This window comes from Lethenteron reissneri, chromosome 12 (genome assembly GCF_015708825.2).
Source record: "Lethenteron reissneri isolate LAM-NWPU_2019-01 chromosome 12, ASM1570882v1, whole genome shotgun sequence".
Classification (NCBI taxonomy): domain Eukaryota; kingdom Metazoa; phylum Chordata; class Hyperoartia; order Petromyzontiformes; family Petromyzontidae; genus Lethenteron; species Lethenteron reissneri.
This window is the reverse complement of record NC_083790.1, coordinates 10688404-10714373: the sequence shown is the minus strand read 5'-3', so window position 1 is coordinate 10714373 and position 25970 is coordinate 10688404. Positions and strand designations below refer to the sequence as shown.

Sequence of the window (25970 nt, the reverse complement as noted above, 5' to 3'; positions counted from 1 at the left end):
GTACTCATTTGAGGCTGAGTCGACCTAGGGGAGGCCCCGGACCGGTTCGGATAATCGTCACCGGTGGTGTTGTCCCGTGAGCGGGAATCGAACCCGGGTCGCCAGGTTCGTAGCGCTCACCGCTCCACCACCGCCATCACTCGCCAGGATGGAGGAGGAGGATCGATGCGTGTGTTCCCCTCGCCGCTGCCCTCTGGACAATGCCCACCGCCCCCACCACGCACACAGTAGCAGCAGTAGCAGCACCGCCGTGGTCTCCGTCCAGCTTGCATCGTGGTGCAACGGCGTCCTCGGCTCCCAAGTCGAGACGGCGCCGCGTAAACCACGGCCCGAATTGTGGGGCACGGGCAGCAGCAGCAGCCGCCGCCGTGCCGGGACCCTCGGGTCCTGTGCTCATTGCAATTAGAGGCGGCGCGCGCGTGAGAGCCAACAGCGCAGGGACGCTGCGTGCCACTGCACAGGAAGCTGCCCCCCCCCAACACCCCCCCGCTCCCCCCAACACCCCCCCCCCCGCTCCCCCCAACCCCCCGCTCCCCCCCAACCCCCCCAATCCCCCCCACTCCCTCCAACTCCCCGCTCCCCCAAACCCACCCGCTCCCCCCAACTCCCCGCTCCCCCCAACCCACTCGCTCCCCCCAAACCCCCCTCCGTTCTCCCCAACGCCCCGCTTCCCCAAACTCCCCGCTCCCCCCAACCCAACCCTTCCCCCCCCCCCCGCTCCCCCCAAATCCCCGCTACCCCTCCAACCCCCCGCACCCCCCCAATTCCCCCCCCGCCCCCACATCCCCCGCTCCCCCGCCCCGAGTTGAGATCCGACCGCTGCCCACGAGTGAGTGACTCCAGCCCGAGCGAGGAGTCCGGTCGACGCAGCAAGTGGCCTCCGTTGCGTTCTCGCGTCCCATCGAGTTGCGGCGGGTGGGGGTGGTGGTGGTGGTGGCACTGAGAACCACGAGGCCTGCGGTGAAATTCCACGTTCTCATGGTGGGAGGGAGTCTTTTATTTGTGGTCGGTGTTTAAGCCACAGTGGACTTTCCCACGAAGACCACGTCCGTATTATCGGTGACGGACGGAAAATGGTCCTAAGCTGACCTCTTGACTGAGATTTGAAGTCGCAATTAATATGGCGACTGCCACCATTTATAAACGCGGTGCTATGATTCGCTATGTATTGTCAATCCACTGCTGGATGAAGGCCTCGCCAATAGGTGTTTGATTGTAGCCCATGCTGGTCAGTGCATGTGGCTGAAGGGGAACCCAGGCCTCGTTGGGATATCAATTACCACTGATGTTAGCCATGACCAGAATTCAAACTCAGGTGGCAGAGTTAATAGCACAGGATGCTAACCACTGGATTTTCCGAGACCAATAATTAAGAACATTAAAGGGCCGTTTGGGCCATTTCCAGAGGAGTTAACTGTTATATATTGTTCTCATTATTACACAATGTTTGAGGATGATAGATATTTTAGTTCAATCTGTTTATAAGCAGTGGCGTCACTAGAGGGGTGCGAACCGCACCGGGTGAGACCATCACAGGAGGGTGGCACCAAAATGACCGTCTCTATAACAATTTTTGTACAGTGTTTCAGCAGAAATTGATTATTATTTTTATAAAAAATATCCCTGTAGTTAGTTATAACAACAACAACATTTTTCGTAAGCCCAGCTTACATGTACTGTATTAATATATCTACAAGGCTAAAGCTCGATTTAAAGCTTTCGTGACTGCAGGGATTCATCTTCTTGGTTCTTTCGGTAAAGTCACGTAGAAGGGAAGTAATAAAATAATAAAAATAAAACATAATAAAACAATTCTCACGACGTTTCGGCCACAACGCAAGCAGCCGTCCTCAGGTGAAAACCAGGTCCGTCGAGGCGACAGAGTCTGAATGAAACAGCACACGAGCTTGGAGCATATATATAAGCTGGGCGCATTGACAAAGGAATTTGCATATCAAAATGAATTTAGCATAGGAAGTAATAAAATAATAAAAATAAAACATAATAAAACAAGAATTGTTTTATTATGTTTTATTTTTATTTTTTTATTATTTTTTTATTATTTTTTTATTATTTTATTACTTCCCTTCTACGTGACTTTACCGAAAGAACCAAGAAGATGAATCCCTGCAGTCACGAAAGCTTTAAATCGAAATTGAATTTAGCATATTTATGGGAAATGCAGGAATGTGATTAGTACTGCATATGCATGTGCATTATGCAGGATTAACAGCATCAAAGGGAGCTGCAGTTACTGCTGCTGCTGCAATTGCTGCTGCTGCAGTTACTGCTGCTGCAGCAGTTGCTGCTGCTGCAGTTTCTGCTGCTGCTGCAGTTGCTGCTGCTGCTGCAGCTGCTGCTGCTGCTGCACTTGCTGCTGCTGCTGCACTTGCTGCTGCTGCTGCAGTTGCTGCCTTATCCATTTTAATATAACACTATGTATTATTCTACCCACCCTAATGTGTATCATACTGCTATATGTTTACTGTACAATTACGACACCATACATTACTCTGCACACTGCACCATGCCAGTGAGTGGAACGCGGTCTGAAAGTCACCGTTAACGTGAACACAATCAGTTAAGATCCGAAATGGTTTATTACGTCCTTCCAATGATTGCTAAGCCAGAATCCATCTTCTCGGTTGAAATTGTCTCTGTGTTTGTATATGTGGATCGCCTCATGAACGAATCTCTCATGATAGCCAGATGGCTTGCAGAGAACCTCTGTCTTGGAGAAGTCAATGTCATGTGAGCCCACTGAATTGTAACAGTGATCTGCCACGGCTGAGGTGTTTGTCCTACCGTGTTTCAGGTCTGCCTTATGTTCACGGATGCGGTCCGAGACATGTCGTTTGGTTTCTCCAATGTAACTGCTACCACAGAGGAAACTTAGTTTGTAGACGCCAGGGTACTGTATGTCTGGAACCACATCTTTTACAGACGGGACCAGATCACGGATTTTATGTACTGTGTTGAATCGGACCTGGATCTTGTGTTTAATCAGGATTTTGGAGATCTTTTTTGTGACCCCAGCAATGTAGGGTAAGGTGATGGTCTTGAAAGGCTCCTCAACAGGATCCTTCTTGATGGTTGGAGTGATGGCTTTGCGGATTGTGTAGTCGGAGTAACCATTAGCCTTAAGAGCTTGGCGTACGTGTTTGAGTTCACTGGAAATGTGTTCATGGTCGGAGATGCATTGGGCTCTATGATATAGAGTCTTGATGAGGGAATTCTTCTGGGATGGATGGTGGTGGGAATCCGGTTTTAGATAAGCATCCGTGTGGGTGGCTTTCCTGTAGACAGAGTGGCTCATTGAACCATCAGGTCTCCTTTTGATTAGGACATCCAAAAAGGGTAGCTTGCCATCATTTTCGACTTCCATGGTGAATCTGATGGCTGGGTGTATGGAATTGATGTGGTCGAGAAATTGGTCTAGAGCAGGCCGGCCATGTGGCCAGATGACAAAAGTGTCGTCTACGTACCTCTTCCATAAGGTCGGGCGTAGAGTGGCAGTCTGGATGGCGTCCGTCTCAAATTTCTCCATGAAGATGTTGGCTACAACCGGAGATAGGGGGGAGCCCATTGGGGTGCCCTCAATTTGCTTGTAGAAGGTTCCATTCCAGGTGAAGTATGTATTGGTTAAGCAGTGTCTCACCAGGGGGGGTACCCCAGCATTCAGTCCTTGATGAACCAAGTCTTCAATGATTGCGATGGTGTCAGGCACAGGCACCTTGGTGAACAAGGAAACCACATCAAAACTGACAAGCAGGTCGTCTGGGGACAGGGCAATCCCCTTAATTGTCGATACCAGGTCAGTAGAGTTTAGTACTGCAGAGGTGGTTTTTCCAGTGAAAGGCCGTAGGATTTCGGACAAAAAAACGAGCCAGTTTGTAAGTGGGGGAGTTGATAGTCGAGACAATGGGACGAAGAGGTGTATCTTCTTTATGTATCTTTGGCAAGCCGTACAATCTTGGTGGCCTGGCTGCAGAAGGTTTCAACGAGAACTGTTTGGTCTGATCAATTAATGCGGTTGAAGCAGAAATGATGTTGTTGGTTTTGGAGACGAGGCTGTTGGTGGGGTCTCTTTTTATTTTTGTATAGCTGCCATCGTTGAGTAGTTCTTGAATTTTGTTGTTGTATTCTATTTTGTCCATGATGACAGTGGCATTGCCTTTGTCGGCTGAGAGGATGACAATGTCATCCCTCTTTTTTAATTGAGCTAATTCAAAACGCTCATCTTTGCTGATGTTGCTAGCTGGCATCTTAGCGTTTTTGATACACCTCTTCGTCCCATTGTCTCGACTATCAACTCCCCCACTTACAAACTGGCTCGTTTTTTGTCCGAAATCCTACGGCCTTTCACTGGAAAAACCACCTCTGCAGTACTAAACTCTACTGACCTGGTATCGACAATAAAGGGGATTGCCCTGTCCCCAGACGACCTGCTTGTCAGTTTTGATGTGGTTTCCTTGTTCACCAAGGTGCCTGTGCCTGACACCATCGCAATCATTGAAGACTTGGTTCATCAAGGACTGAATGCTGGGGTACCCCCCCTGGTGAGACACTGCTTAACCAATACATACTTCACCTGGAATGGAACCTTCTACAAGCAAATTGAGGGCACCCCAATGGGCTCCCCCCTATCTCCGGTTGTAGCCAACATCTTCATGGAGAAATTTGAGACGGACGCCATCCAGACTGCCACTCTACGCCCGACCTTATGGAAGAGGTACGTAGACGACACTTTTGTCATCTGGCCACATGGCCGGCCTGCTCTAGACCAATTTCTCGACCACATCAATTCCATACACCCAGCCATCAGATTCACCATGGAAGTCGAAAATGATGGCAAGCTACCCTTTTTGGATGTCCTAATCAAAAGGAGACCTGATGGTTCAATGAGCCACTCTGTCTACAGGAAAGCCACCCACACGGATGCTTATCTAAAACCGGATTCCCACCACCATCCATCCCAGAAGAATTCCCTCATCAAGACTCTATATCATAGAGCCCAATGCATCTCCGACCATGAACACATTTCCAGTGAACTCAAACACGTACGCCAAGCTCTTAAGGCTAATGGTTACTCCGACTACACAATCCGCAAAGCCATCACTCCAACCATCAAGAAGGATCCTGTTGAGGAGCCTTTCAAGACCATCACCTTACCCTACATTGCTGGGGTCACAAAAAAGATCTCCAAAATCCTGATTAAACACAAGATCCAGGTCCGATTCAACACAGTACATAAAATCCGTGATCTGGTCCCGTCTGTAAAAGATGTGGTTCCAGACATACAGTACCCTGGCGTCTACAAACTAAGTTTCCTCTGTGGTAGCAGTTACATTGGAGAAACCAAACGACATGTCTCGGACCGCATCCGTGAACATAAGGCAGACCTGAAACACGGTAGGACAAACACCTCAGCCGTGGCAGATCACTGTTACAATTCAGTGGGCTCACATGACATTGACTTCTCAAAGACAGAGGTTCTCTGCAAGCCATCTGGCTATCATGAGAGATTCGTTCATGAGGCGATCCACATATACAAACACAGAGACAATTTCAACCGAGAAGATGGATTCTGGCTTAGCAATCATTGGAAGGACGTAATAAACCATTTCGGATCTTAACTGATTGTGTTCACGTTAACGGTGACTTTCAGACCGCGTTCCACTCACTGGCATGGTGCAGTGTGCAGAGTAATGTATGGTGTCGTAATTGTACAGTAAACATATAGCAGTATGATACACATTAGGGTGGGTAGAATAATACATAGTGTTATATTAAAATGGATAAGGCAGCAACTGCAGCAGCAGCAAGTGCAGCAGCAGCAAGTGCAGCAGCAGCAGCAGCTGCAGCAGCAGCAACTGCAGCAGCAGCAGAAACTGCAGCAGCAGCAACTGCTGCAGCAGCAGTAACTGCAGCAGCAGCAATTGCAGCAGCAGCAGTAACTGCAGCTCCCTTTGATGCTGTTAATCCTGCATAATGCACATGCATATGCAGTACTAATCACATTCCTGCATTTCCCATAAATATGCTAAATTCCTTTTGATATGCAAATTCCTTTGTCAATGCGCCCAGCTTATATATATGCTCCAAGCTCGTGTGCTGTTTCATTAGGACGCTGTCTTTTCGACAGCTCTGTTCTTCACCTGAGGACGGCTGCTTGCATTGTGGCCGAAACGTCGTGAGAATTGTTTTATTATGTTTTATTTTTATTATTTTATTACTTCCCTTCTACGTGACTTTACCGAAAGAACCAAGAAGAAGGCTTAAGCTCTACGCTAATTTACTTTTTGAACGTTGCAATGCGCTCTGGTCAGAGCTGTCATTGTTCCCCAACTTCAGTGACGCTTCGAGTCACGTGGTTTCGTCTGCACGCGCTACAAGCACGCGGTGTTGTTTTCGTTGCTGCTAGTGTTTTTATAGTCGCTGATTTTATCAAATTTTCTGGTGTTTGAGCTACAATATTATGGTAATTAGTATTTGTGCACCTATATCAATAACTTATTTGAGAATTAAGTCGTAATTAAGGGCAAATATTGTAATTTAAAGGTGTAATTTTAATTTTGCTAGTTGTTTACGACACTACCATTGCCATCACATTCAGTGATATACGGGAATTACGATGTACGAGTAACATTAGTACAAAAAACATTACTAAGGATTCTGTATGGTCTGGTACGGACGAAGGTCCATGGGGGGTGACACCATGAGTCACCGCACTGGGTGACACTAACCCGAGTGACGCCACTGTTTATAAGTAAACATTTTGTCAGTGTGCAATTATAAAACCAGATGTGATTGTAATCAAAATGTCTCTCAAACAACGAACAGCGTTGGTACTTGACTCCGCTTTTTGTTAGAAAGAATTACATTTATTTGTATTTCTCCAATACAATTAAAAGATATATTCTCTTCATCCCTCTGTATGTGCCGCATCCTTTCTCAAAGATGTCGGCGATCGTGGCCTTCAATTTAGGCCCTGTCCATGGTCTTTACTCAATAACTTTGCATTTAGACACTCCCAGTTGCATCCAACTGTTCAAATTGCTTTCAAAACCTTATCTTTTTTATGTTGCTGTGAATAGCTTGACTCTTCTGAGTTGTATTTTGTTACTTCCTCCTTGCAACACAAGGACAACATTCCCATGTCGAGTATAAATGGTGTTGATCATTTAGATGTTTTTTAAATTTTAGGCAAAACTTAAGAACCAGAGGTGGCAGCCCTGAGCTATTGGATGGAAAGTCCACATTTCCATGGAGGGAATCATGTAAATGTTTCCTTTTTTTAATATATTTGAATAAATTGGTCACGATGTGGATGAATGACAAAGGAAACGAACAAACGAACGAATTAGTAAATACATTAATTTAGAAAACCAATGGGGGAATGGGGGCTCGGCATTCTGGGAGGAGGACATCTGGTAGCGGTTGTGGGAGATATGCCGTGTGCTGAAACGTGCTCCAGTAACAGAGGCACATTGTGCTTTTGCGTGAGTGGAAAAATGACACGAAATCAAATGCATATTGAGATATAAACTGGAGAGGAAAAGCAAAAGTGACAAAACGCACAAAGACGCGTGGAGCTATGCACGTTTTGGCATGACACTGGAGAGACAGAGAGAGTGCAATGCATTGAGAAAGAACGTACGGGAGGCCAGCGACATCGTTATAACTCCATAATGTAGGTTTTTTTGGGGGTTCGATCACCTAAATATAAATGTATTGTTAAACCCGCCACAGCCAATTAGGTTTATCACGTAAATAACATGCAAATTCGTTACTAGTACGGTACACCGGTGTGTTGGAGAGCAAATCTACAACTTTTACAATCTGAGTACGACGTATTACATGGATGATATTGGTCGCGAAAAGCCTACGTGTTAAAGCTGAATCGTTATAATTGTCAGGAAATATGAGTGCACATGAACAGGACGCTGCCGGGTCCCGAGGGGACGATGGCCATTGGTCAAGACAACGGCTGCGTCGACCGAGGAGGTGGAGCGATGAAAATCAGTGCATGTGCAGGCGCTTGGTGGATTGTTCACATCAGAGGTGGTGGTGGTGACTAGGGGTGACCTTCATCCAGCAGTGGATTGATCAAGATGGATTGATCAAGGATGATGATTGAGATATGAAAGGCATGCTGTGACTCGTGTTTGGTGAAATGTAATCACAAGTCCCGCCTTCGGCCGACTTTGACAATTGCTGCGTTACAGCCCCTGGTATGAATGCACGTTTCATACGATCGATGGTAATTAGTGCCTGGCATTTTGTGATTATGAGCGATCTCTTGCCAGAGTTTAATTTAATTGATGACACATTTCTGTTTTTGCAAACAACATGCGTAAGCACGCTCATGTTGTAGGGCGAATGTACCAAGTGTTGCAGATATTAATCAAATCTTGACTTAAAGCTTTCGTGACTGCAAGAATTCATATTCTTTGGGTCTTTCGGTAAAGTCACGTAGATAGGTTCAAAGAAAATAACAACAATATAAAAAAACTACGACGTTTCGATCGCAGCACAAGCGTTCTTCCTGATGACGGACGCTTGTGTTGCTATCGAAACGTCATAGTTTTTTTATTTTTGGTTATTTTATTTTTGAACCTATCTACGTGACTTTACCGAAAGACCCAAAGGTTATTAATCAAGTGCACGTTTTTTTTATTCCAGCATAAAGAGTTAAATATTTGTTCTGGGTAACCATGGCGATGCAGTGAAGGCATTTTTTTGAGTGGTGAAAGCACAATTTAGTTTGCTGAAAAAGTGTTGTTAGGCAATGTATTTTTTGTTTAAGTCCGAAGTTATGTTTCATTTAATTTGTATCCACAAAATAGTCACATTAAATGAATGTATGGCGAGTGTAAGAAATAAATACAGATCGATAAATCAATGCATTGCTGCATGGGTGAGACATGGCAGCGGCTTTGGGTGGATTGTTCATGGCCGTTGATGATTGATCCATTAGTTTCGTAGGCTTGTGCGTTCTCTCAAGCTTGTTCAATGCCACTACTGACACGTTACAATTCGACGCGACTTTCTTGAACGTTTGCGAAGCACCTCTTTCGCGGGAGCGAGACGGATTGTGGCAGCACGCAGGACCACGAGAGGCGGCGTGGCAACGTCTATCTACTGCCTTCGTCCAGCAGTAGATATATCGTGGATGATTTAGAACGGTGGTTCTTAACGCTCACTGCAGCCTTGCACCCCTTTGGTCTCAATCGTTAAAACATGTTCAGTATAATGTTCATAAATAGAGGGTTTGATGAACCAAAGTACTGTAGTTGTACTTACATACCCCTGCTTAATTTGTGTTTCGATGATTTACCGTCTAAAAAAAATCTTGCATGTCTCGCACTGCCAGGAAGGGCATCTCGCACCCCCTGGGGGTGCATGCACGCCAGGTTAAGAACCACTGATTTAGAACATTGGCATATCATTTGCATATATAACATGCGGATATCATCTGTTCTTACGTATGGAAGCAATGTGTTCGGGAGCTGAAAGCTATTTTTCTTCCATTTGAAGGAGCGCAGATACTCAACCCTCTCACACGCAATTCTAATGCACGTATTGTGAGCCTCAGAATACATGTCGATAGATGAATATATGCATCTATGCATGCCTAACGTGCATTCTTACATGTTCACTGACCTAATTGATGTGCAAACAAACATTGTGTGTAAGTGTTTTTTTCTTTAAATTAATTATTGATCATTAATTAAAATGGGACATATGTGATCTGGCTAAATGGCTCAAGCAGTTAATGTTAATTCCCATATCATAGGACTGAACGAGCACTGCTGAGACCCTGGCTTGAAATCCCTGTCTCTTCACCAGAAACTAATAAATGCATCCTGCATGTAGCAATCGTTATGGCCTTATTAACTTCCCATATACTGAAAAAAAAATGGCTTTACCATTCATTGCGATAAAAAATTATGTGAAAGTCAAATTGTCTCCATGCGCTGGCCAATACTCATCTCTGGCAGTGATGGCCCTCAGCTAGAAGATGAAATTCCACATTCTCATGCTATAGGGGCCATGAGATCACCACTGTTGACACAAAATGCTTCTAACGTTATTAAGCCCAGAGGGATGATGGACTGAGCCGACCCTTGACTGAGGTTTGAACTTTCAATCTTCTGACCTACCTGAGCACTCTACCGGCAGCACCATTTTCAGAGAGGGCCCGCTCCAAATGAACAAATTCCCGCCAAAATGCGACATTCCCAGCATGGTGAAGCACACACGTCCACTCTGTCCGGTGGCATATGGCACCAATCTTGAGATATTTTTTTTCCAAAAAAGATTGGATTTATAAACATTTCAGCGGGAGTATGCAGTTCGGCGCGTGCGAGCCTCCCCCACAGCAGAGGCCTTAATCAAGGCACGGCCAGTGCTCAGGGCCTGTTTATGACACCATGGCAAGCATGACGGGAGTTGAATCCCTTGTGGCTCCGTGGGGCTATTAGCCCCGCAGGCATTATACGCTTACGAGGCCCTTCAGAATTCAGACATTTTTGCGCAGTGACCGCAGCGCCGTGCTTCACTCTCGCAAAAGGTTCTTCGGTGTAACCGCCCACTGTGAAGGAGGCGTTCAACATCAAACTCGTCCGTTATAATCACATCAATTAAAGACGCTATGTTTGTAGCGGCTTGACTGATATAATGTGTGAATGAATGCAAGCCATGTAAACAGTTCGTGACTCTGGCACGAATCAAATGAGCTTTCCATGATCAGATCCGTGGCCAAATATGTGCTGATAAGTGTACGGCTATAAATGTGCCCTAAAACGGCGTGGAATACCCCGGGCTAATTAGCTGGAATTTCCATGTGCTGCTCATGATGGGACAATTTGCTCCAGTGTCATCGTGACTTATGGTGGTGGGGGTGGGGGGCAAGGGGTGGGGGTGAGGAGGGAGGGTGGCTGCTCTACATGACCCTTGATGTCACGGGAAGGCGTTGCTAATGCAGATTTTCCTTCCCTCATTTTCCTGTTTGCAGAAATCGGCCCCGTGACCATCACCACGGACCCGGACAAATTCCAGCGGGAGCTCAGGGACCTTTACGTCCAGGTACAATGCGGGCTCCGCCGTGCGTGTCCGTGTCTGCGTGTCCATGTCTGCACCTCTGAATGTACAGGGGGCATAGCTGGTGTATCTGCCACTCATCTCAGTCAGTCAACCCATGGCACCTGGATCTGTCCCGTTGTGACCTCCTGCCACCAGCGAGCCTTCGACACTTCACGTGGCCTCACAGTGCACACGGCCTGGCACAGGCGCCATGGTGACGTCGCCGCCACTTAGTGGCAAATGGCAGCTGTTGTTGTTGTTGAATACGCACGAACGAGGGGCCACTTTGAAATCTTGTTTTTTTTTGCTTCTCGAAAATTCAGATGAAAACAAACGCTGGAACAGTGGTGTAGTGACGAGCGTGCTTCTCTGATTCTAGTCACCTGCATCTGATTTGTGGCCACAGCTAACATCGGTGACGGGTGGTGTCTGAACCGGTCCTAGGTATCCCCTTTACCAATGCACACTAAACTAGAATTTGTGAAGTATGGTCAAACAAAACCCTATGATCGCCTTGTTTTGGAAAGGCTTTCGTGCAGGAGTGGATTGACCTAATTGCTGTAAATAATCTTTAAACGAATAGTGCTGTACCAGTGAAATTACAGCAATGCAAAGATTCATCATTTGGCAATCAACCCATTTTTTGTTTTTCAGGGCTAAAATATTTCGATTAAATGACGAACCTAATTTCATATGGCGGGGTTTTTGTGCAATCCTTGATGTCCATGCAGATACCATCCATATTGCTTTATTTGATAGCCCCATTTCACCTCTGCCTGGATTTGAACCTAGCGTCTCAGCAGTGCTCATGCAGGGCTCTAACACGCAGACACTCACAGTTCCCTGAATCACCTGGCTCCACCAATGCACCTTGGATCAACAGTGTGTCTTAAAATTTGGCTGTACAGAGAGGACTTTCAGGCCATGTTATAGACACTTGGTGGAAGACATGGCATCGTGGCATTGAAAAAGGAATCAACTGTCTAATTTTCATGCAATGACTAGCAACTCCAAACGGTCTTCAGTATAACCGCCTCTGTGAAGGAGGAATTAAACATAAAACTATTCCTTTATGATCACATCAATTCACATTTATGACAAATAAACCAATTGCTCCATTGGTAGTGGCTTCGTTGATATATGTGCATACAAGCCATGCCAATAGTTTGTGACTTTGGCGTAACTTTGAGCTGATTATTACATTCTTGATTTGAAACTTTCGTGACTGCAGGAATCCATACTCTTTGGTTCTTTCGGTAAAGTCACGTAGGTAGAAAAATAAAACAAACAATAATATATCACGATGTTTCGATCGCAACACAAGCAGACGTCCTCAGGCGGAAAAAATTATCCAGCAGTGGAACTGCTGAACCAGCCTGATTATTACATGCCATAAAAGTTCCCTAAACCGGCATGGATTCCCCAGGGCTTGGAACGCAATTCCCAACTGGGATTTAAACTCACGACCTTCTGACTGTGAGTCAGGCACTCTCCGTGGATCATCGTGAGTGAATATCTGCCTGATGGGGAGTTCATTCCTTCCTAATTAGGAATAGGTGGGGCCTAATTAGAAAGGGATGGGGCCTAGTTAGGATAATTGTCCATTCCTTTGTATTCGCCCGACTTGACTACTGCAACGCAATACTGTTCGGGATTCCGAATGAGGTGCCGTGTCGACTTGAGCTTGTTTAGAATGCAGCTGCTAGAGTCCTAACGCACCCCACCGTATCGCAAGCAGCACATCACACGCCCACTGTCTCATCTTTGCATTGGCTACCAGTCCAAGTATCGAGTAGACTATAAGATCCTGCTGCTGACCTACAAGGCACTCAATGGGTTAGCCCATACTATTCACAGGAACTGATCCATGTTTTACACTCCAACGAGGTCCCGGAGATCTCGCCTTCTTCTAAGGACTCCGAGGTCAACGCTCATTTCCTGGGGTGATTGGGCTTTTGCCACTGTGCAGCTCACAAAATTTGGAACAATGATTTGTCTTTGCTAGTAAGACAATCAGAATTGTTAGATATATTTAAGTCCACCCCCGCACCTCTGATTAACATGGTTGGCTACGTACGGTGCAAACCGATGATCAACGTACATACATACAAGTCTGTCTTGAAAACTCTCCTCTTTAAACTGGCTTAGTTCTTTCCGTTTACCCTGGTTCAGTTTTTTCTCGCTTTCCATACACGGTGGCGCATTGGGATCTATGGACGAATGCGCCTTACAACTGTAAATTATTATCATTACTACTCTGGCATGCTGCGCTTGCTGTCCAGAACTCCCTCATGTCCAGCTGTAGTGCTGATTCCCACCCTCTGTTCATCACCCACTCACAATTAACATTTCTTCTCTACCCTGAACGTAATCGTGTTTTAATTGTTTCGCAGTTTGCGATCTCTTCCCAATCCCCAAAGCGTTCCTTCGTGTACGCATGTTTCTGTTTATATTCATCTACATAGACCGCTCTGTACACAATCCCGTAGCTTTATGTCAGATAATTATGACTTTTATTTACCGCCCCTTGCCCATCACATGTTCTGCCCCCCATATGGTACTGCCATTAGTCACATGCACTGACCTCTATATCCAGAATTCATTGTTAATTACATTACCTACAGCTACGATTATGTATGTGTACGTATTTTGACCTTATATATCCTTACCTGCTCTTTTGCACCTACGATTAGCACGGTAGGCTACGTACGGTACGAAAGAGCAGGTAAAGATTTTCAATCAGACTTTGCTTGAAATGTAAACTACGAGCCATTTTAGGCATGCGATTAAATCACAGTAGCTCTTTAGAATTCACATAGAGCGTTTGACACTTCCTCTGATAATCACATAATGTGTTATAGCACGTTACCCCACGATTATTGGAGCAAACTTCATAGAATAAAATAAGAATGGATTCCTTCTTAATCTCATAATTAAGCTCCCAACACCAAATTAAGTCTGAGCCTATAATTTAGTGGGAACACCCACCATTCAGGGGTACTGCTGTGGTGTAACGATCAGCACACTGGGTTCGCGATCCAGAGGTCGCTGCTTCACCCTCCTGGTGTGGCAGTTTAAACAAAGGCACACGTCTCTTAAATCCCTCCAAGTCTGCCCAACCCAGCGGTGTTAACGGTCTGCGCCCACAGCTAGTGATTTCGAAAATATATGGGTAATCTAAATTGTTTTATGGTTTTGATTTAAAGCTTTCGTGACTGCAGGGATTCATATTCTTGGTTCTTTCGGTAAAGTCACGTAGAAGGGAAATAATAAAATAATATAAATATAAAACAATAAAAATTCTCACGTTTCTTGCTGTGGATTTCACACCTGATGATGATTGCTTGTGTTGCAGTCGAAACGTCGTGAGAATTTTATTGTTTCATATTTATATTATTTTAGTGTTTCCCTTCTACGTGACTTTACCGAAAGAACCAAGAATATGTATTATGGTTGTTATTGTTTGACTTGCATCACACTGGATTTTTGCACACAGCATTTCGTTTTTTTTGTAAGATTTGCTGGTTTATCCAGGATGTTTCTGTTGTGCGTCGTCGCTTTAAGATGTTCTCCGTTCATATTTTGTTTGTTGCGGTTACACCCGACTTAAGAGCCGCATGGCTCACAGAGCTATACCAAATAAATGAAACTTGAAACTAGTGGATCGGCAGGCCAGGTGTGGTGGGGGGTGAATCGGTGTGGGAGGGTGCTCCCACCTAGACGTCTGACCAGCCTTGAAGAGGAAAAAATCCCTTGATAGGGATTCTCTGGAGCTCCCTCTCATGGAAGCCCTTTCGCCGGGGGTTGCCGTGAGAAAGTAATTGCAGCTCTGCACCTTCGTCTTGTCACCCAACGTAAATCCGAAACACTTTGAGCGTTCAGGTGTGTCCCTGCTCGAATGAGGGTGAGGTGATGCTGTGACCTTTGTACGTATGTATTTTAAACTTCTTTCGCACCGTACATAGCCAACCGTGTTAATCGGAGGTGCGGGGAAGGACAACAAACCGTTGGCAGTCGTGAGCCAGTGGTGCAATCACAGATTCCACACTTGCGAGGCCAGTGCAGTCCTTCCTTAGGACAGCCACATTTGGTTCCTGCAAGATGGAAACACTCGTCGTATCAACGCCGGAGGGATGTTCAGAGTCACTTCCCAACTGGGATTTGAATCACGAACTTTTGATTGCGAGTCATGCGCTTTAAACACATAGCACCACCCAGGCAGATGCGACATCCCATTGAGAAGTATAGTAAATGGCACAGGTGTCTTAATTATATAAAATTACATTTTAAAAAATAACTTCTGAGCTTTATCTCTGCACATTCTTGCTGCTTGTCTCGACGCCCGTACAATTGCACCCAATATTTCGGTCGCTGTCTCGCATCAGCCAGAATATCTACGTGGGGTGAGTGCGCTGTGGGTCTGTGTCAGCTGCCACCACTGAAGCGCGCGCACACATGTCTGGCATTACGAGGGCCATGCTTTTCACTCGATTAGCTGCCAAGCCCATGGCTTATCTCCGTCCGAGCGTCGCAGACCACAGCAAGCGCACAGTTCAACACCACCAAGCCTAGCCCGAACACGCGCCTGTGCCCCCTCGGGCTCCGGTTCCCACAACTGGCCGGCGCGGGCACCCTGAGCTCCCTCCCTTCTGCCGATACCATCGGCCAGGGGGGCGGCGGATTGGGGGGATTCAGGAGAATGGCCCCGTGAAAGTCCCCTTGACGAGAGACATTCCAGAGCATTACCAGCGTAATCCTGGTGGTGGGGGACGGGGGCTTGAGAGGGGAACTCACGAAGCCTCATGGGCCACACAGCTGATGTCCATCTCGATACCTGCTGCTGCTCTATGTATCCACCACATGTGCCTTCGCTATAGCCTGTCGCTCGCTGCAGCGCTCGTGCCGCTTGCAGTGCAATTTTTGTATGGGGGGATCGGTGTTTGTGGTTTTTTTTATGCTTTTGCAGATTATGTATTTGTGGGACTTATGGGGAGGGTTGAGTTGAGCACTGATGCTGTGATCCCAGTGACGTCGGTTCGATTCCTGGTCACGCAAAACAAAAGCGACAGAGTGGTAGCTGAATCTGTCCTGGGTATCCCCTTGGGCAACTCGCCATAGCATCGGTGCCTTGTGCAGCGTGCAAACGTGAGTACTAGGGAGACAAAGGTGGTCGGGCATGGTACTGGCCCGACCAATCTCCTCCTGTACTTTGGCAGCCTTAATCGGCACTTACTAACAGTACCTGGCCCTGATAGTTTATAAAGATTCCTAGATTTGTGTATCTTTTTATCGGCATTTATGTGTGTCTTTATTAAGGTGCTCGCTAACAGCACGCTTGCCCCAACAGTCTGACGAAGGCCATACGGGGGATCTTTATCTTTGTTAGCAAATCTGTCCTCTGAACATATTAACACATTTCCACTCAATCTTTATCTCGCCATTGTTTCCTTTATTTCAGTTTTTTTTTCCCAACACCCTTCACCCCTCTCATATCTCTTTCTCCCCTCTTTGCTCCTTTATTCATCATCGCCTTCACCTGTGTCTTCTTCACACACCTTCAGTGTGTCTCCCGCCGCTGAACGAAGGCATCCCAACATCCGTGTTGGCCATGGGTGTTGCATGACCATACTTCACTACGCTCTGCCGGTGAGCGTTGGGTGAAAGTAGCCGCCCCGGGCCCGGTTCAGATATCACTCACCACTGACCGTTAGCCGTGGCCGGGATTCAAACTCAGGTCAATGGGGTTCACCGCGCGGCGCGTCGACCGCTGGGCCGCCGTCTTCACGCCACTGTCTCCTTAACGAGAGCCAAACAGGATTTTCCGCTGAGCAGTACACAACTGGTCATGCACTGCACCATCATCTCCCCACCCCCCTCTCCTCTCTGCCCCCCCCCCCTCCGGCACACACACTCTGGGACCCCGAGCATGCCAGAATTACAGGAAGCTATTTTCGAGTTTCGAATGCGTAACTAATTACATCTTTGGGGCACGTTTACTGCATCTCTCTCGATTCCATCACCGCCTCCCCCCCACCCCACCCACCTCGCTTCCCATCCGCCCCAAAGCCTCCTCATTTTGAAGCGGTTTTATATCGTCGTGCGTGATGGATGAGAACAGAGAGGGGAGGGAGGGGGGAGGGGAGGGAGGGGGGTCGTAGCCATCGCAAAATCAACGGAAAATCCAGGATGGAATGTCCAGAACGCATGCATCTATCTGATGCTTCTATAATTATGTACTTTATTTATCCAGCGTCGCCTAAAACTGAGCTTCAATACTCCTTTTCAGGAGATATTTGCTTATAATGTGTGGCCATTTCTTTCATCGGTTTCATTTTGCACGAAGAGGAAACCGAGGTGCCTGGAGAAGCCCCCTTGCCTAGTTTGGGAAAAATGCAAAATAAGGTTCGGCCATAGCCAGGCCAGCAAACTAGTTTCTGCACTGTAACTCAGTACAACCAGAAGGTATAAAAGGTCGAGAGTTACAGTGGTGGGAACAGTTCGGGGCCAACCTTGGTCCCTAACGTTGGCCCAACGTTCTATGTTTAAGGGGTACAGGCCTCCATCACGCTTCTGTGCAATACTCTTGCTGAGTACATTTGACATACGGGCCGTGACTTGAGAACACATTGGCTGCTCTTACGGGCTGTGTCACGGTTTGCTCGATGTCCAACTCTGCCGCAGGGAGCGCGCGTGCGGTGATGCACGTCTTTGGGAATGCGGGTTGTTTTGGCATCTACCTTCCCACCCACTTGGAAAGTGCTGCCCTGGCAAAACAGCGCCACAATATCTTTAACAGGCCAGCTACTCTTTGAGATACGTGTCCAATTCATCATGGGCAGCAAATCCTTTCAGGAAGGGCATACCATGAGGCGTTATTTCATGTGATATCCCCTTATGAGAAATAAGGGTAAGTGGTCATTTTTCAACGTTAATGATAGGGAAGGATGTGGACGGTCTATGGAGATTATAGTTTGCAAAAATTGGTGCCAGGCTTCATTCAATTCCGCGGTAACTTCTCTGTGGCGCGGTAGAGTGAGTCCGTGAAATATGGACTCTTTATGCACGCATAATAGCCAATGGAAAGCAATGTTACACAATTACCAACAAATGGAAAGCAATGTGACACAATTACCAACCAATGGAAAGCAATGTGACACAATTACCAACCAATGGAAAGCGCCAATTTCCATAATCGCTCGGTGTGCATCGTTGCATTGATTACAAACAACCGCAATGCCTCGAATCAATGATTACTCCTATGCTCGACTCCATGCTCGATCCCATGCTCGATCCCATGCTCGATCCCATGCTCGATCCCATGCTTGATCCCATGCTTGATCCCATGCTCGATCCCATGCTTGATCCCATGCTCGATCCCATGCTCGATCCCATGCTTGATCCCATGCTCGATCCCATGCTCGATCCCATGCTCGATCCCATGCTCGATCCCATGCTTGATCCCATGCTCGATCCCATGCTCGATCCCATGCTCGATCCCATGCTCGATTCCATGCTCGATCCCATGCTCGATCCCATGCTCGATCCCATACTCGATCCCATGCTTGATCCCATGCTCGATCTCATGCTCGATCCCATGCTTGATCCCATGCTCAATCCCCTGCCCGATCGCCGATGAAGTTTTGAATAGAAATGTGCACGGTATTGTGAATCGAAGGTGTGACCATGCTTTTACAAAGAGTGAGTTCTAATAGTGAGGTGGGGTTAATGTCAGGTAAAGGTTTACGAGGGGTTGGTGACTGGAGTTCAACGTGTTGGCAGCGTCGGTTGGAACCCGTTATGCAGTAGCGTCAGTGCTGTGTGCGGTAGCCATAAATTAATGCCAACAGCTGGAGCTTTTGTTCACACTGTCCAGAACTTCAGTGGCCAGAAACCAGTGTGCAGTGTCTTGTAACTCAATTACGTGTGCGGTAGCCAAAATGCAACACGCGGTACCTGTAACTCAACATGCAGCACAGTGGCGCGATGTTAACTACCTCGCCTGGTATGCGGGAGGTCATGGGTTCAATCTCGACCCTGACGCCTGTATATTTTGAGTTGACACATTCTCTCCGTTGTCGCGTGGATTTTTCTCCAGGTCCTCCGGTTTTTCCCTACACATTTATAAACATGGCGTTTAGAGTATTTGTCTGCTATAAATGTCCACGTGATAAGCCACTTCGTTGAGCTGTCATTTGTGGCCAGGTCGCTTCTGAAAAAGTGCTATACATCTCAGTGGGCCTCACCTGGTAAAATAAAAAACATATAAAATAAATATAGTCTATATAAATATATAATTGACTCGCACCCTCCACAAGTCGGTGAATTGTCACAATTTAGGGTTGCTATTGAATGAGTGATTTTTTTTGTCCCATTCGTTCTCCCTGGTTAGTATTGGGTATTTTTCATTCGCCTTTACTCATTCGTAGAGTTTTCGTCCCCTCTGTTACGGAATAGGTAACATCGGCATGCAGCTTATGTGTACTTTGCATACATCCTCAATAGTCACTTACTCCGCACCTGATTTGATGCATTCATCACAAGCAAAAGTTCCACGGGTCGGTTCGTTAGTAATCAATGAATGTATACATCGTTACATGGCTAATACACAGCAGCCGGAATTAAAACCGTTCGTGCAGGCACCAAAGCACGGTGTGTGACAGTTGAACCTCGATATGCGGTATAAAGAACTCAATGCGGGCAGTCCTCGACTTATGGAACGGGTTACGTTCCTGAGACCCGTTCGTAAGTCGGAGCTCAATATTTAATTGTACATACGGTCAGTGTTATAAAATGTGTTATGGTTCAACAAAAAAAGGAAAGCGTTTTTAAAATCATAAATAAGAAGAAATAAAGTACATTTGCATGCAACACGGTCATAAATACTGTATAGTAAATCAAACTTAAAAATAGAGAAACATTAACAAATAGTTTTCACTTACCTTGAGTCCTGATGATTGTTTTTTCGTTAGAAGGGGTGGCTCACTGTTGTGGTGCATCACGCGTGATGCTGGGACTCACTACATCTCATGGAGGATCGCTCCGCCTCTCACAGAATAGTTCCGCGGGTCGGTTCAAAAGTACGACTGGACGTTCGCAAGTCAGATGGTTAAAAATAATATCTCACGGCGGTTCGTTCGTAAGTGGGGTTGTATCGTAAGTTGGACGTTCGTATTTCGGGAACTGCCTGTATGCAGTCGTCGGAATACATCATGTGGGGCATAAGCAATCGTGAAAATAAGTATAACCCGTAAAAACAAAGTTTTTCACTCTAAATCCTTTATATGCGTGGCGGCTAGAGTCCTTTCGTCCTCTGGCTTGAGATGGCTGCCACCTATGGGTCAGATGATTGTCTGCAGTATTAAACAATTGGTAATTAAATATTTAATTAGTTTTCCCTAAACAGTGTAAAATGTTGGAAAAAAAATTTCACGAACATTAATTGTCTCGCACAACGAGTCTGTGTGCAAAATGTCAGCTCGATTGGATCACGGGAAGTGGGTTAAAAAACGACCGAAAGGTTTGCACGGTCGTAAGCAAGCAAGCAAGCACGCAAGCAAGCAAGCGAACTTAATATAAAGGATTTAATAGGCAAGGTACCAATCAGTGACAAACTTGGTATAATTCCTGAATCAATAATTTTATTTTATGAGCTTGTGAAAGATTCACAGAGTCCGTAGATTCTTTCTGAGGACGAGTGCTGGAACTTTCTCTTTTGATTGTGTGGAAGAGCCCTTTCTTGACAGAATAAACAAGCAGACAATGTCTTCTTCACATAACCCTCTGTGCACATGAAAACAAATAAATATTTCTTACCCTTGAAAGTTGTTTTCCTCGTAGCTGTTTGATACCCAGTGCCTGCAGTGTTGTGATTTATTTTCGCTGCTGTAACTTTTTTCCTTACGAAGGTCTTCCCTGGGTCATTCTCGTAAAAGAAGCCCCACGGGCTGAATTTTCCCTCGCCGCCCCACGTATACAAATACTTAAACAACTAACAGCAACAACAACAGCAGAAACTTACACAACCCATCAGCTGCACAGCCTTCTAGGAGTGCACAATTTCAGCAGCGTCGTTTCAAGATGAGCAAACTGTGCGTGCACCTGCTTTCGACGCACATTGCCTCATTATCAGAGCCATGCTTGCTTGACATCCCAGCTGGTGAATTGCTGACCGTACGGGCAAGGGCCCTCTCGCCTTCAGCCAGGCAGGACAATTACCCTCCGGTGTGAACTCTCGCATGCACGACGCTTACACCTTGATGTGCCTCTCGCCGGCCAGGGTGGGGGGGACTGCCCCGAGATGAGCATCGGTGCCATCAAGATTGCCGTGGAGATCTCCCTGCCGGGCTCCTTCATCTACGTCTTCACTGACGCCCGGTCCAAGGACTACAAGCTGGCGCCGGAGGTGCTGCAGCTCATCCAGCAGAAGCAGTCTCAGGTGAGCGTCTGCACGGTGCGCGCGTGTGCACAAAGGACACGTCTTTAATGTGCTGCGTACTTTTGCTTGCGCTATGTCCGCACGTGTACAATTACATGGACAACCTCGCTGTTAAATGTTTTTTTTTTAAGTTGGCTTGTTGAACAAGTTGGAACACATTGCAGACAAACATTGCCAATTATTGAACTATGTGAAGGTCCACCATGTGGCTTTTCATCAAACTTGCAGGGCAATGAGATTGCGTTTTGAATGTGAACAGAGTGTTCCCATACCATGCGAGCTATGCATTTGGCATATTTTGTGTGTTGTTCCATGGTTGCGTAAAGAGCGCGCCGTTAAATATATCTCCGTGACGTGTTCATGTTCGAGCATCCGAGCAGAGCCGCGCCTGCAGTCCGTGAAGTTATTGATGAAAATAAATACGTTCAATATGTTTGAGTTCAAGACACGCAATACTCTTTTCCCCCCATTCAAAATCAACAAATAAACATCGTGGGTGGAAAACTCGAGCATGCGTGTCGGTATGTATGTGCATGTATGGTGAGCTTCTTTCGCACAGCACGTAGCCAACTTGACTAATCAGAGGTGCGGGGAGAAAGACAATAAACTAAACACAACAAGCAGTTATGTGTAACGGTGGCAGTAGGGTATATTTTATGGTGGCAGTGTTTATGCCTAAATATTAAGGGGTTTAAAACATTCACTCCCCCCCCCCCCCCAATGATGAGATGAATTATTGTGATTCTGGGGGGCAGAATTCGATTTGTTCGCTTTTTTTTATTCACTGTTCTGAGGTTATCGACAAATGGTAGCTGTGAGGGTCGCACAAACCCACGACGCTTAACACCGTACGGATGCAAACGCATCGCTTAACACACACCTGAGTCGACGCTTATTTTGTGCGCTTGATCGACCGTCCGAGTTGATGAGCCGATGCCTCCTTAAGCTCTACACTGTGCCAGGTAATGTGAATGCTGCGTGCATGACACCGAACCAGTTCGCAGATTCCAACTCCTTGACATTTGCCCAGAGGCAATACGGCACTGTGGGAGAGCACGTGACTCATTGTCAGAAGGGGGTCAAGATTTCCGTCGTATCAGCCTGTCATCCCTCTGGGGGTAGATATAATCACATATAAGCCCTTTGTCAGATGTCAACAGTTGGCTATTTTATGGAGAGGCTGATCCCCGCCATAAGAATGTGAAATTTCTACCAAACGCTCAGTACCTCCAACGCGGATGAATACCGCCCATGGCTTGGTTGAGCATAGAGATCATGATCATAGCCGCGATGATGATGCATTGCAAGAGAGATGGCAACAACTTGGGGAGGCATTCGTCCAGCAGTGGATTGATACCGGCTGCTGATGGTGATAAAATAATATGCATGGAAGTAAGCAAATCGGACACTGGTGGCTAAATGTTTAATCTTGTAGTGACATTATGTTGAATCTTTGTTTGAAAACATCACTTGGTGTATCATATTGGGCCCTAATCAGGCTATGGCCAAATCATCCAGCATCCATCCAATCTCATCAGATCTTGAAAGCTAATCAGGGGGGTGTCTGGATGGTACTCGGATGGATGACCACAATGCTTGTAACATGTGCTGTAGGCCACTGCGAAGGAAAGTTATCAGCAGATGGCAGTGCAGCAAAATCCATCGTTGTACTGTACTATGCCTCAAAATCGATGCTCCCCACATTCAACCAACCAGCACTGGACCAGCACGGTCACGTACGGTCACGTCACCTCCACGACCCAGAGGGCGTGAGGAGGCCCTCCACATCAGGGGATTGCCAAAAGGGCTTGTAGAGATAAAGATGAATAATAATCATCATCAATAACGCAGAGCCCAGACAGACAAACTCACAGATGGAAAGTCATGCAGATAGTGTAGCTAAGAGAAACCGTAGAGAACGAGGGCCAGAGGAAGACAGCATATGGAAATAGAGGGGAAAAAATATGGAGGAAGTGAGAGAATTAGAGGAAGTGAGAGTCGTGGTGGGAATGAGAAGATGGTTGGTGGGGGGGGGGTGATGGCATAAAGGGAGAGATGGAGGATCAAAGCACGACCTATTCTCGCCCTTCGGACTTCAGTCCCACAGGGCTTACCCGTAGGCGTTGTGGAAGGATCGAGTGTTCTGTTCGAGGTTCAGCTATTTGTGAGAAAAATGTAATACTGCTCTCCCAAGGAATGCTTTTTTTTCAGGCTAAGGTTTGTCCTCGACTTGTCCCAGAATGACTCCTCTCCGCCATTCCCCGTCATTGGGTAAAGTGCATCGTTCTGTCCTACACGTATTGGAAAATAAACACCACAGCTGATGGCCTTTTGAGATAGCACAACAGCACGGAGCCATGTACACCGACCAGCCTTTGTTGTCCTTCCCCGCTTCTACGTACGGTGCGAAAGAAGTTCAACGTACATACACACACAGAGACCCACAGACACCCAGACCCATAGAGACCCACAGATTAGCACGGTTGGCTACGTACGGTGCGAAAGAAATTCAACGTACACGTAGATATACACAACGCTGGAGTAGGCTAACACTTCCAGCAGTGGCCCGCTCCTTACCTCCAGATTCCCACTGGTTATGCAGTTCCTCTCTTCCCCTCCGTCTGCTTTCATAGGTCTCTCTCGTTTCACTCTTTGAGCCCTTGATCCCGTCGTTTGTCTCTCTTGTGTTGCTTGCTCCTTGTCTGTCTGAGTTTGTCTCTGTCCGGAGGCAGTGCCACGGTCAAGTGTGACGAGCGTGCGGTGTGTGCTTGTACACTAACGCGAGCAGTCTGCCATAAGCTTGTCATCAGGGTCTGCACAAACAGCATGAAATACACTTCCCATACTGCGAATTGCTGGGGTCTTTTTTTAATTACAGGCCACGTTTTCCACCATGGAAGCTATTTTATAAAGAAACTGACTGCTTCTGTTAATTGACATCATTGACTCTTCTCAGCTGTGCTTGCAGCCCACAGGCCCTGTCAGCTGTTGCCAGTTCTGCATCTCAGTGCTGTTGTTTTGCCAGAGTGTTGAACTTCTTTTTGCACGGTACGTAGCCAAACGTGCAAATTGGACATGCGGGGGAAGGACAACAAATTAAACACAAAAAGCGGTTCTCAACAAATGAGTTTTCAATCTAGATGATTTAAAATTGCTTAACTCCGATGGTTTGCTAATATCGGAAGGAAAGGAATGCCAGACGACCGCAGAAGCGCAATGCAGTGGCCGTCTTTGTTCGATGGTTAGCCAAAAGCCGCTGCTACTGCTGCTGCTGCTGTGAGCATGACCGGAGTTTGCGTGACGATGGTTTATGCAGTGTGCGTTAGGGATGCACGCCTATGCTTGCGGACACAATGTCTTGTACTGACAACAAAGAACTCAACACATTCGTCAATAGCACTGCCTTAGAATAAAAAAACAAATAATAATAATAGGTGTCGTTTCGGGAAATGGCCCTTATTCATAAAAAATGAAGAGGCATCGCGTGTAAGTCCCCTATTATAGAGAGTTTTAAATATATTTGTGCTTGTTCACCACTACCAACGCAGCATCATCACCAAATAATTTGTTATTATTCCACCGGGTTCCGTGATATTTCCCCGAATGGACTTTTTCTGGAGTCTCCTTGCGAAGCCAACACGCATGTTGGGCTTAGCTAGTGATACACGTATCTATGTTGAACTTCTTTCGCACTGTACGTAGCCAAACGTGCTAATCGAAGGTGCGGGGGAAGGACAACAAACTAAACACAGCAAGCACAAGCCGCACACGCACGTAATGTGTGAAGCGTACGTGCCGTGGCATGTGCTCAGACACAATCGGAACCACAAGCACAGAGGTAAAGATCCTCCCGTTTGAGACCTTGTAGACCGCCAGGCAGACATCTTCATGAGCGAGTCCCCTGATCCGGCGTCGGCAACACGACATGTACCCGTCTCTGCCTCAACCTGTGCTCGTGTTCATGCACCCACACGCGTCCGTCGCTCTGTCTGTCTGTCCGGCCAGCTGGCTGAACAGCTGGGCTGGCCGAACAGCTGGCTTTGGTCGCTCCCATTTAAGGCTGAGTCGACCTTAAGGAAGGCTCGGGAAAAGTAAAAAAAAAAGTTGTGCCATTGAGAATGTGTTCGACGAGGAATCTAAACCGGCTAGCTTCGATTGTGGCGCGGTGCAAGTAACCGCTTTTCCGCTCGCCCGCACGAACTTGCGAACGCACGGCCGTGTGCGCACGCACGCGGACCTTCACGCATTCCACAGCTGTGAAATATAAACACACAATTGAATCCGCAGTTTGTCCTGCCGCTTTTCTCGTCTTTTTGCCCACGGCGGCCACACAGAAACACCTCCAAAGGCTTAGGTGGGGGGTGGGGGGTGGCGGCGGCGCACGGTTTGACAATGAAATAGCGAGCTGGGCCGGGCGTGGCCGGGCTCCGAACTAAAGATGGTTATT

General features: G+C 46.8%; 1 protein-coding gene across 1 annotated transcript in view; it reads left to right on the top strand.

The window, feature by feature from the left end:
* The window catches only part of LOC133341883 (hemicentin-1-like), a 254826-nt gene that overhangs the window by 17680 nt on the left and 211176 nt on the right, over positions 1-25970 (top strand). Inside the window, 2 exon segments of the mRNA XM_061550695.1 lie at positions 11021-11091; positions 21365-21523. Coding sequence (XP_061406679.1) covers positions 11021-11091; positions 21365-21523 — 230 coding nt within the window.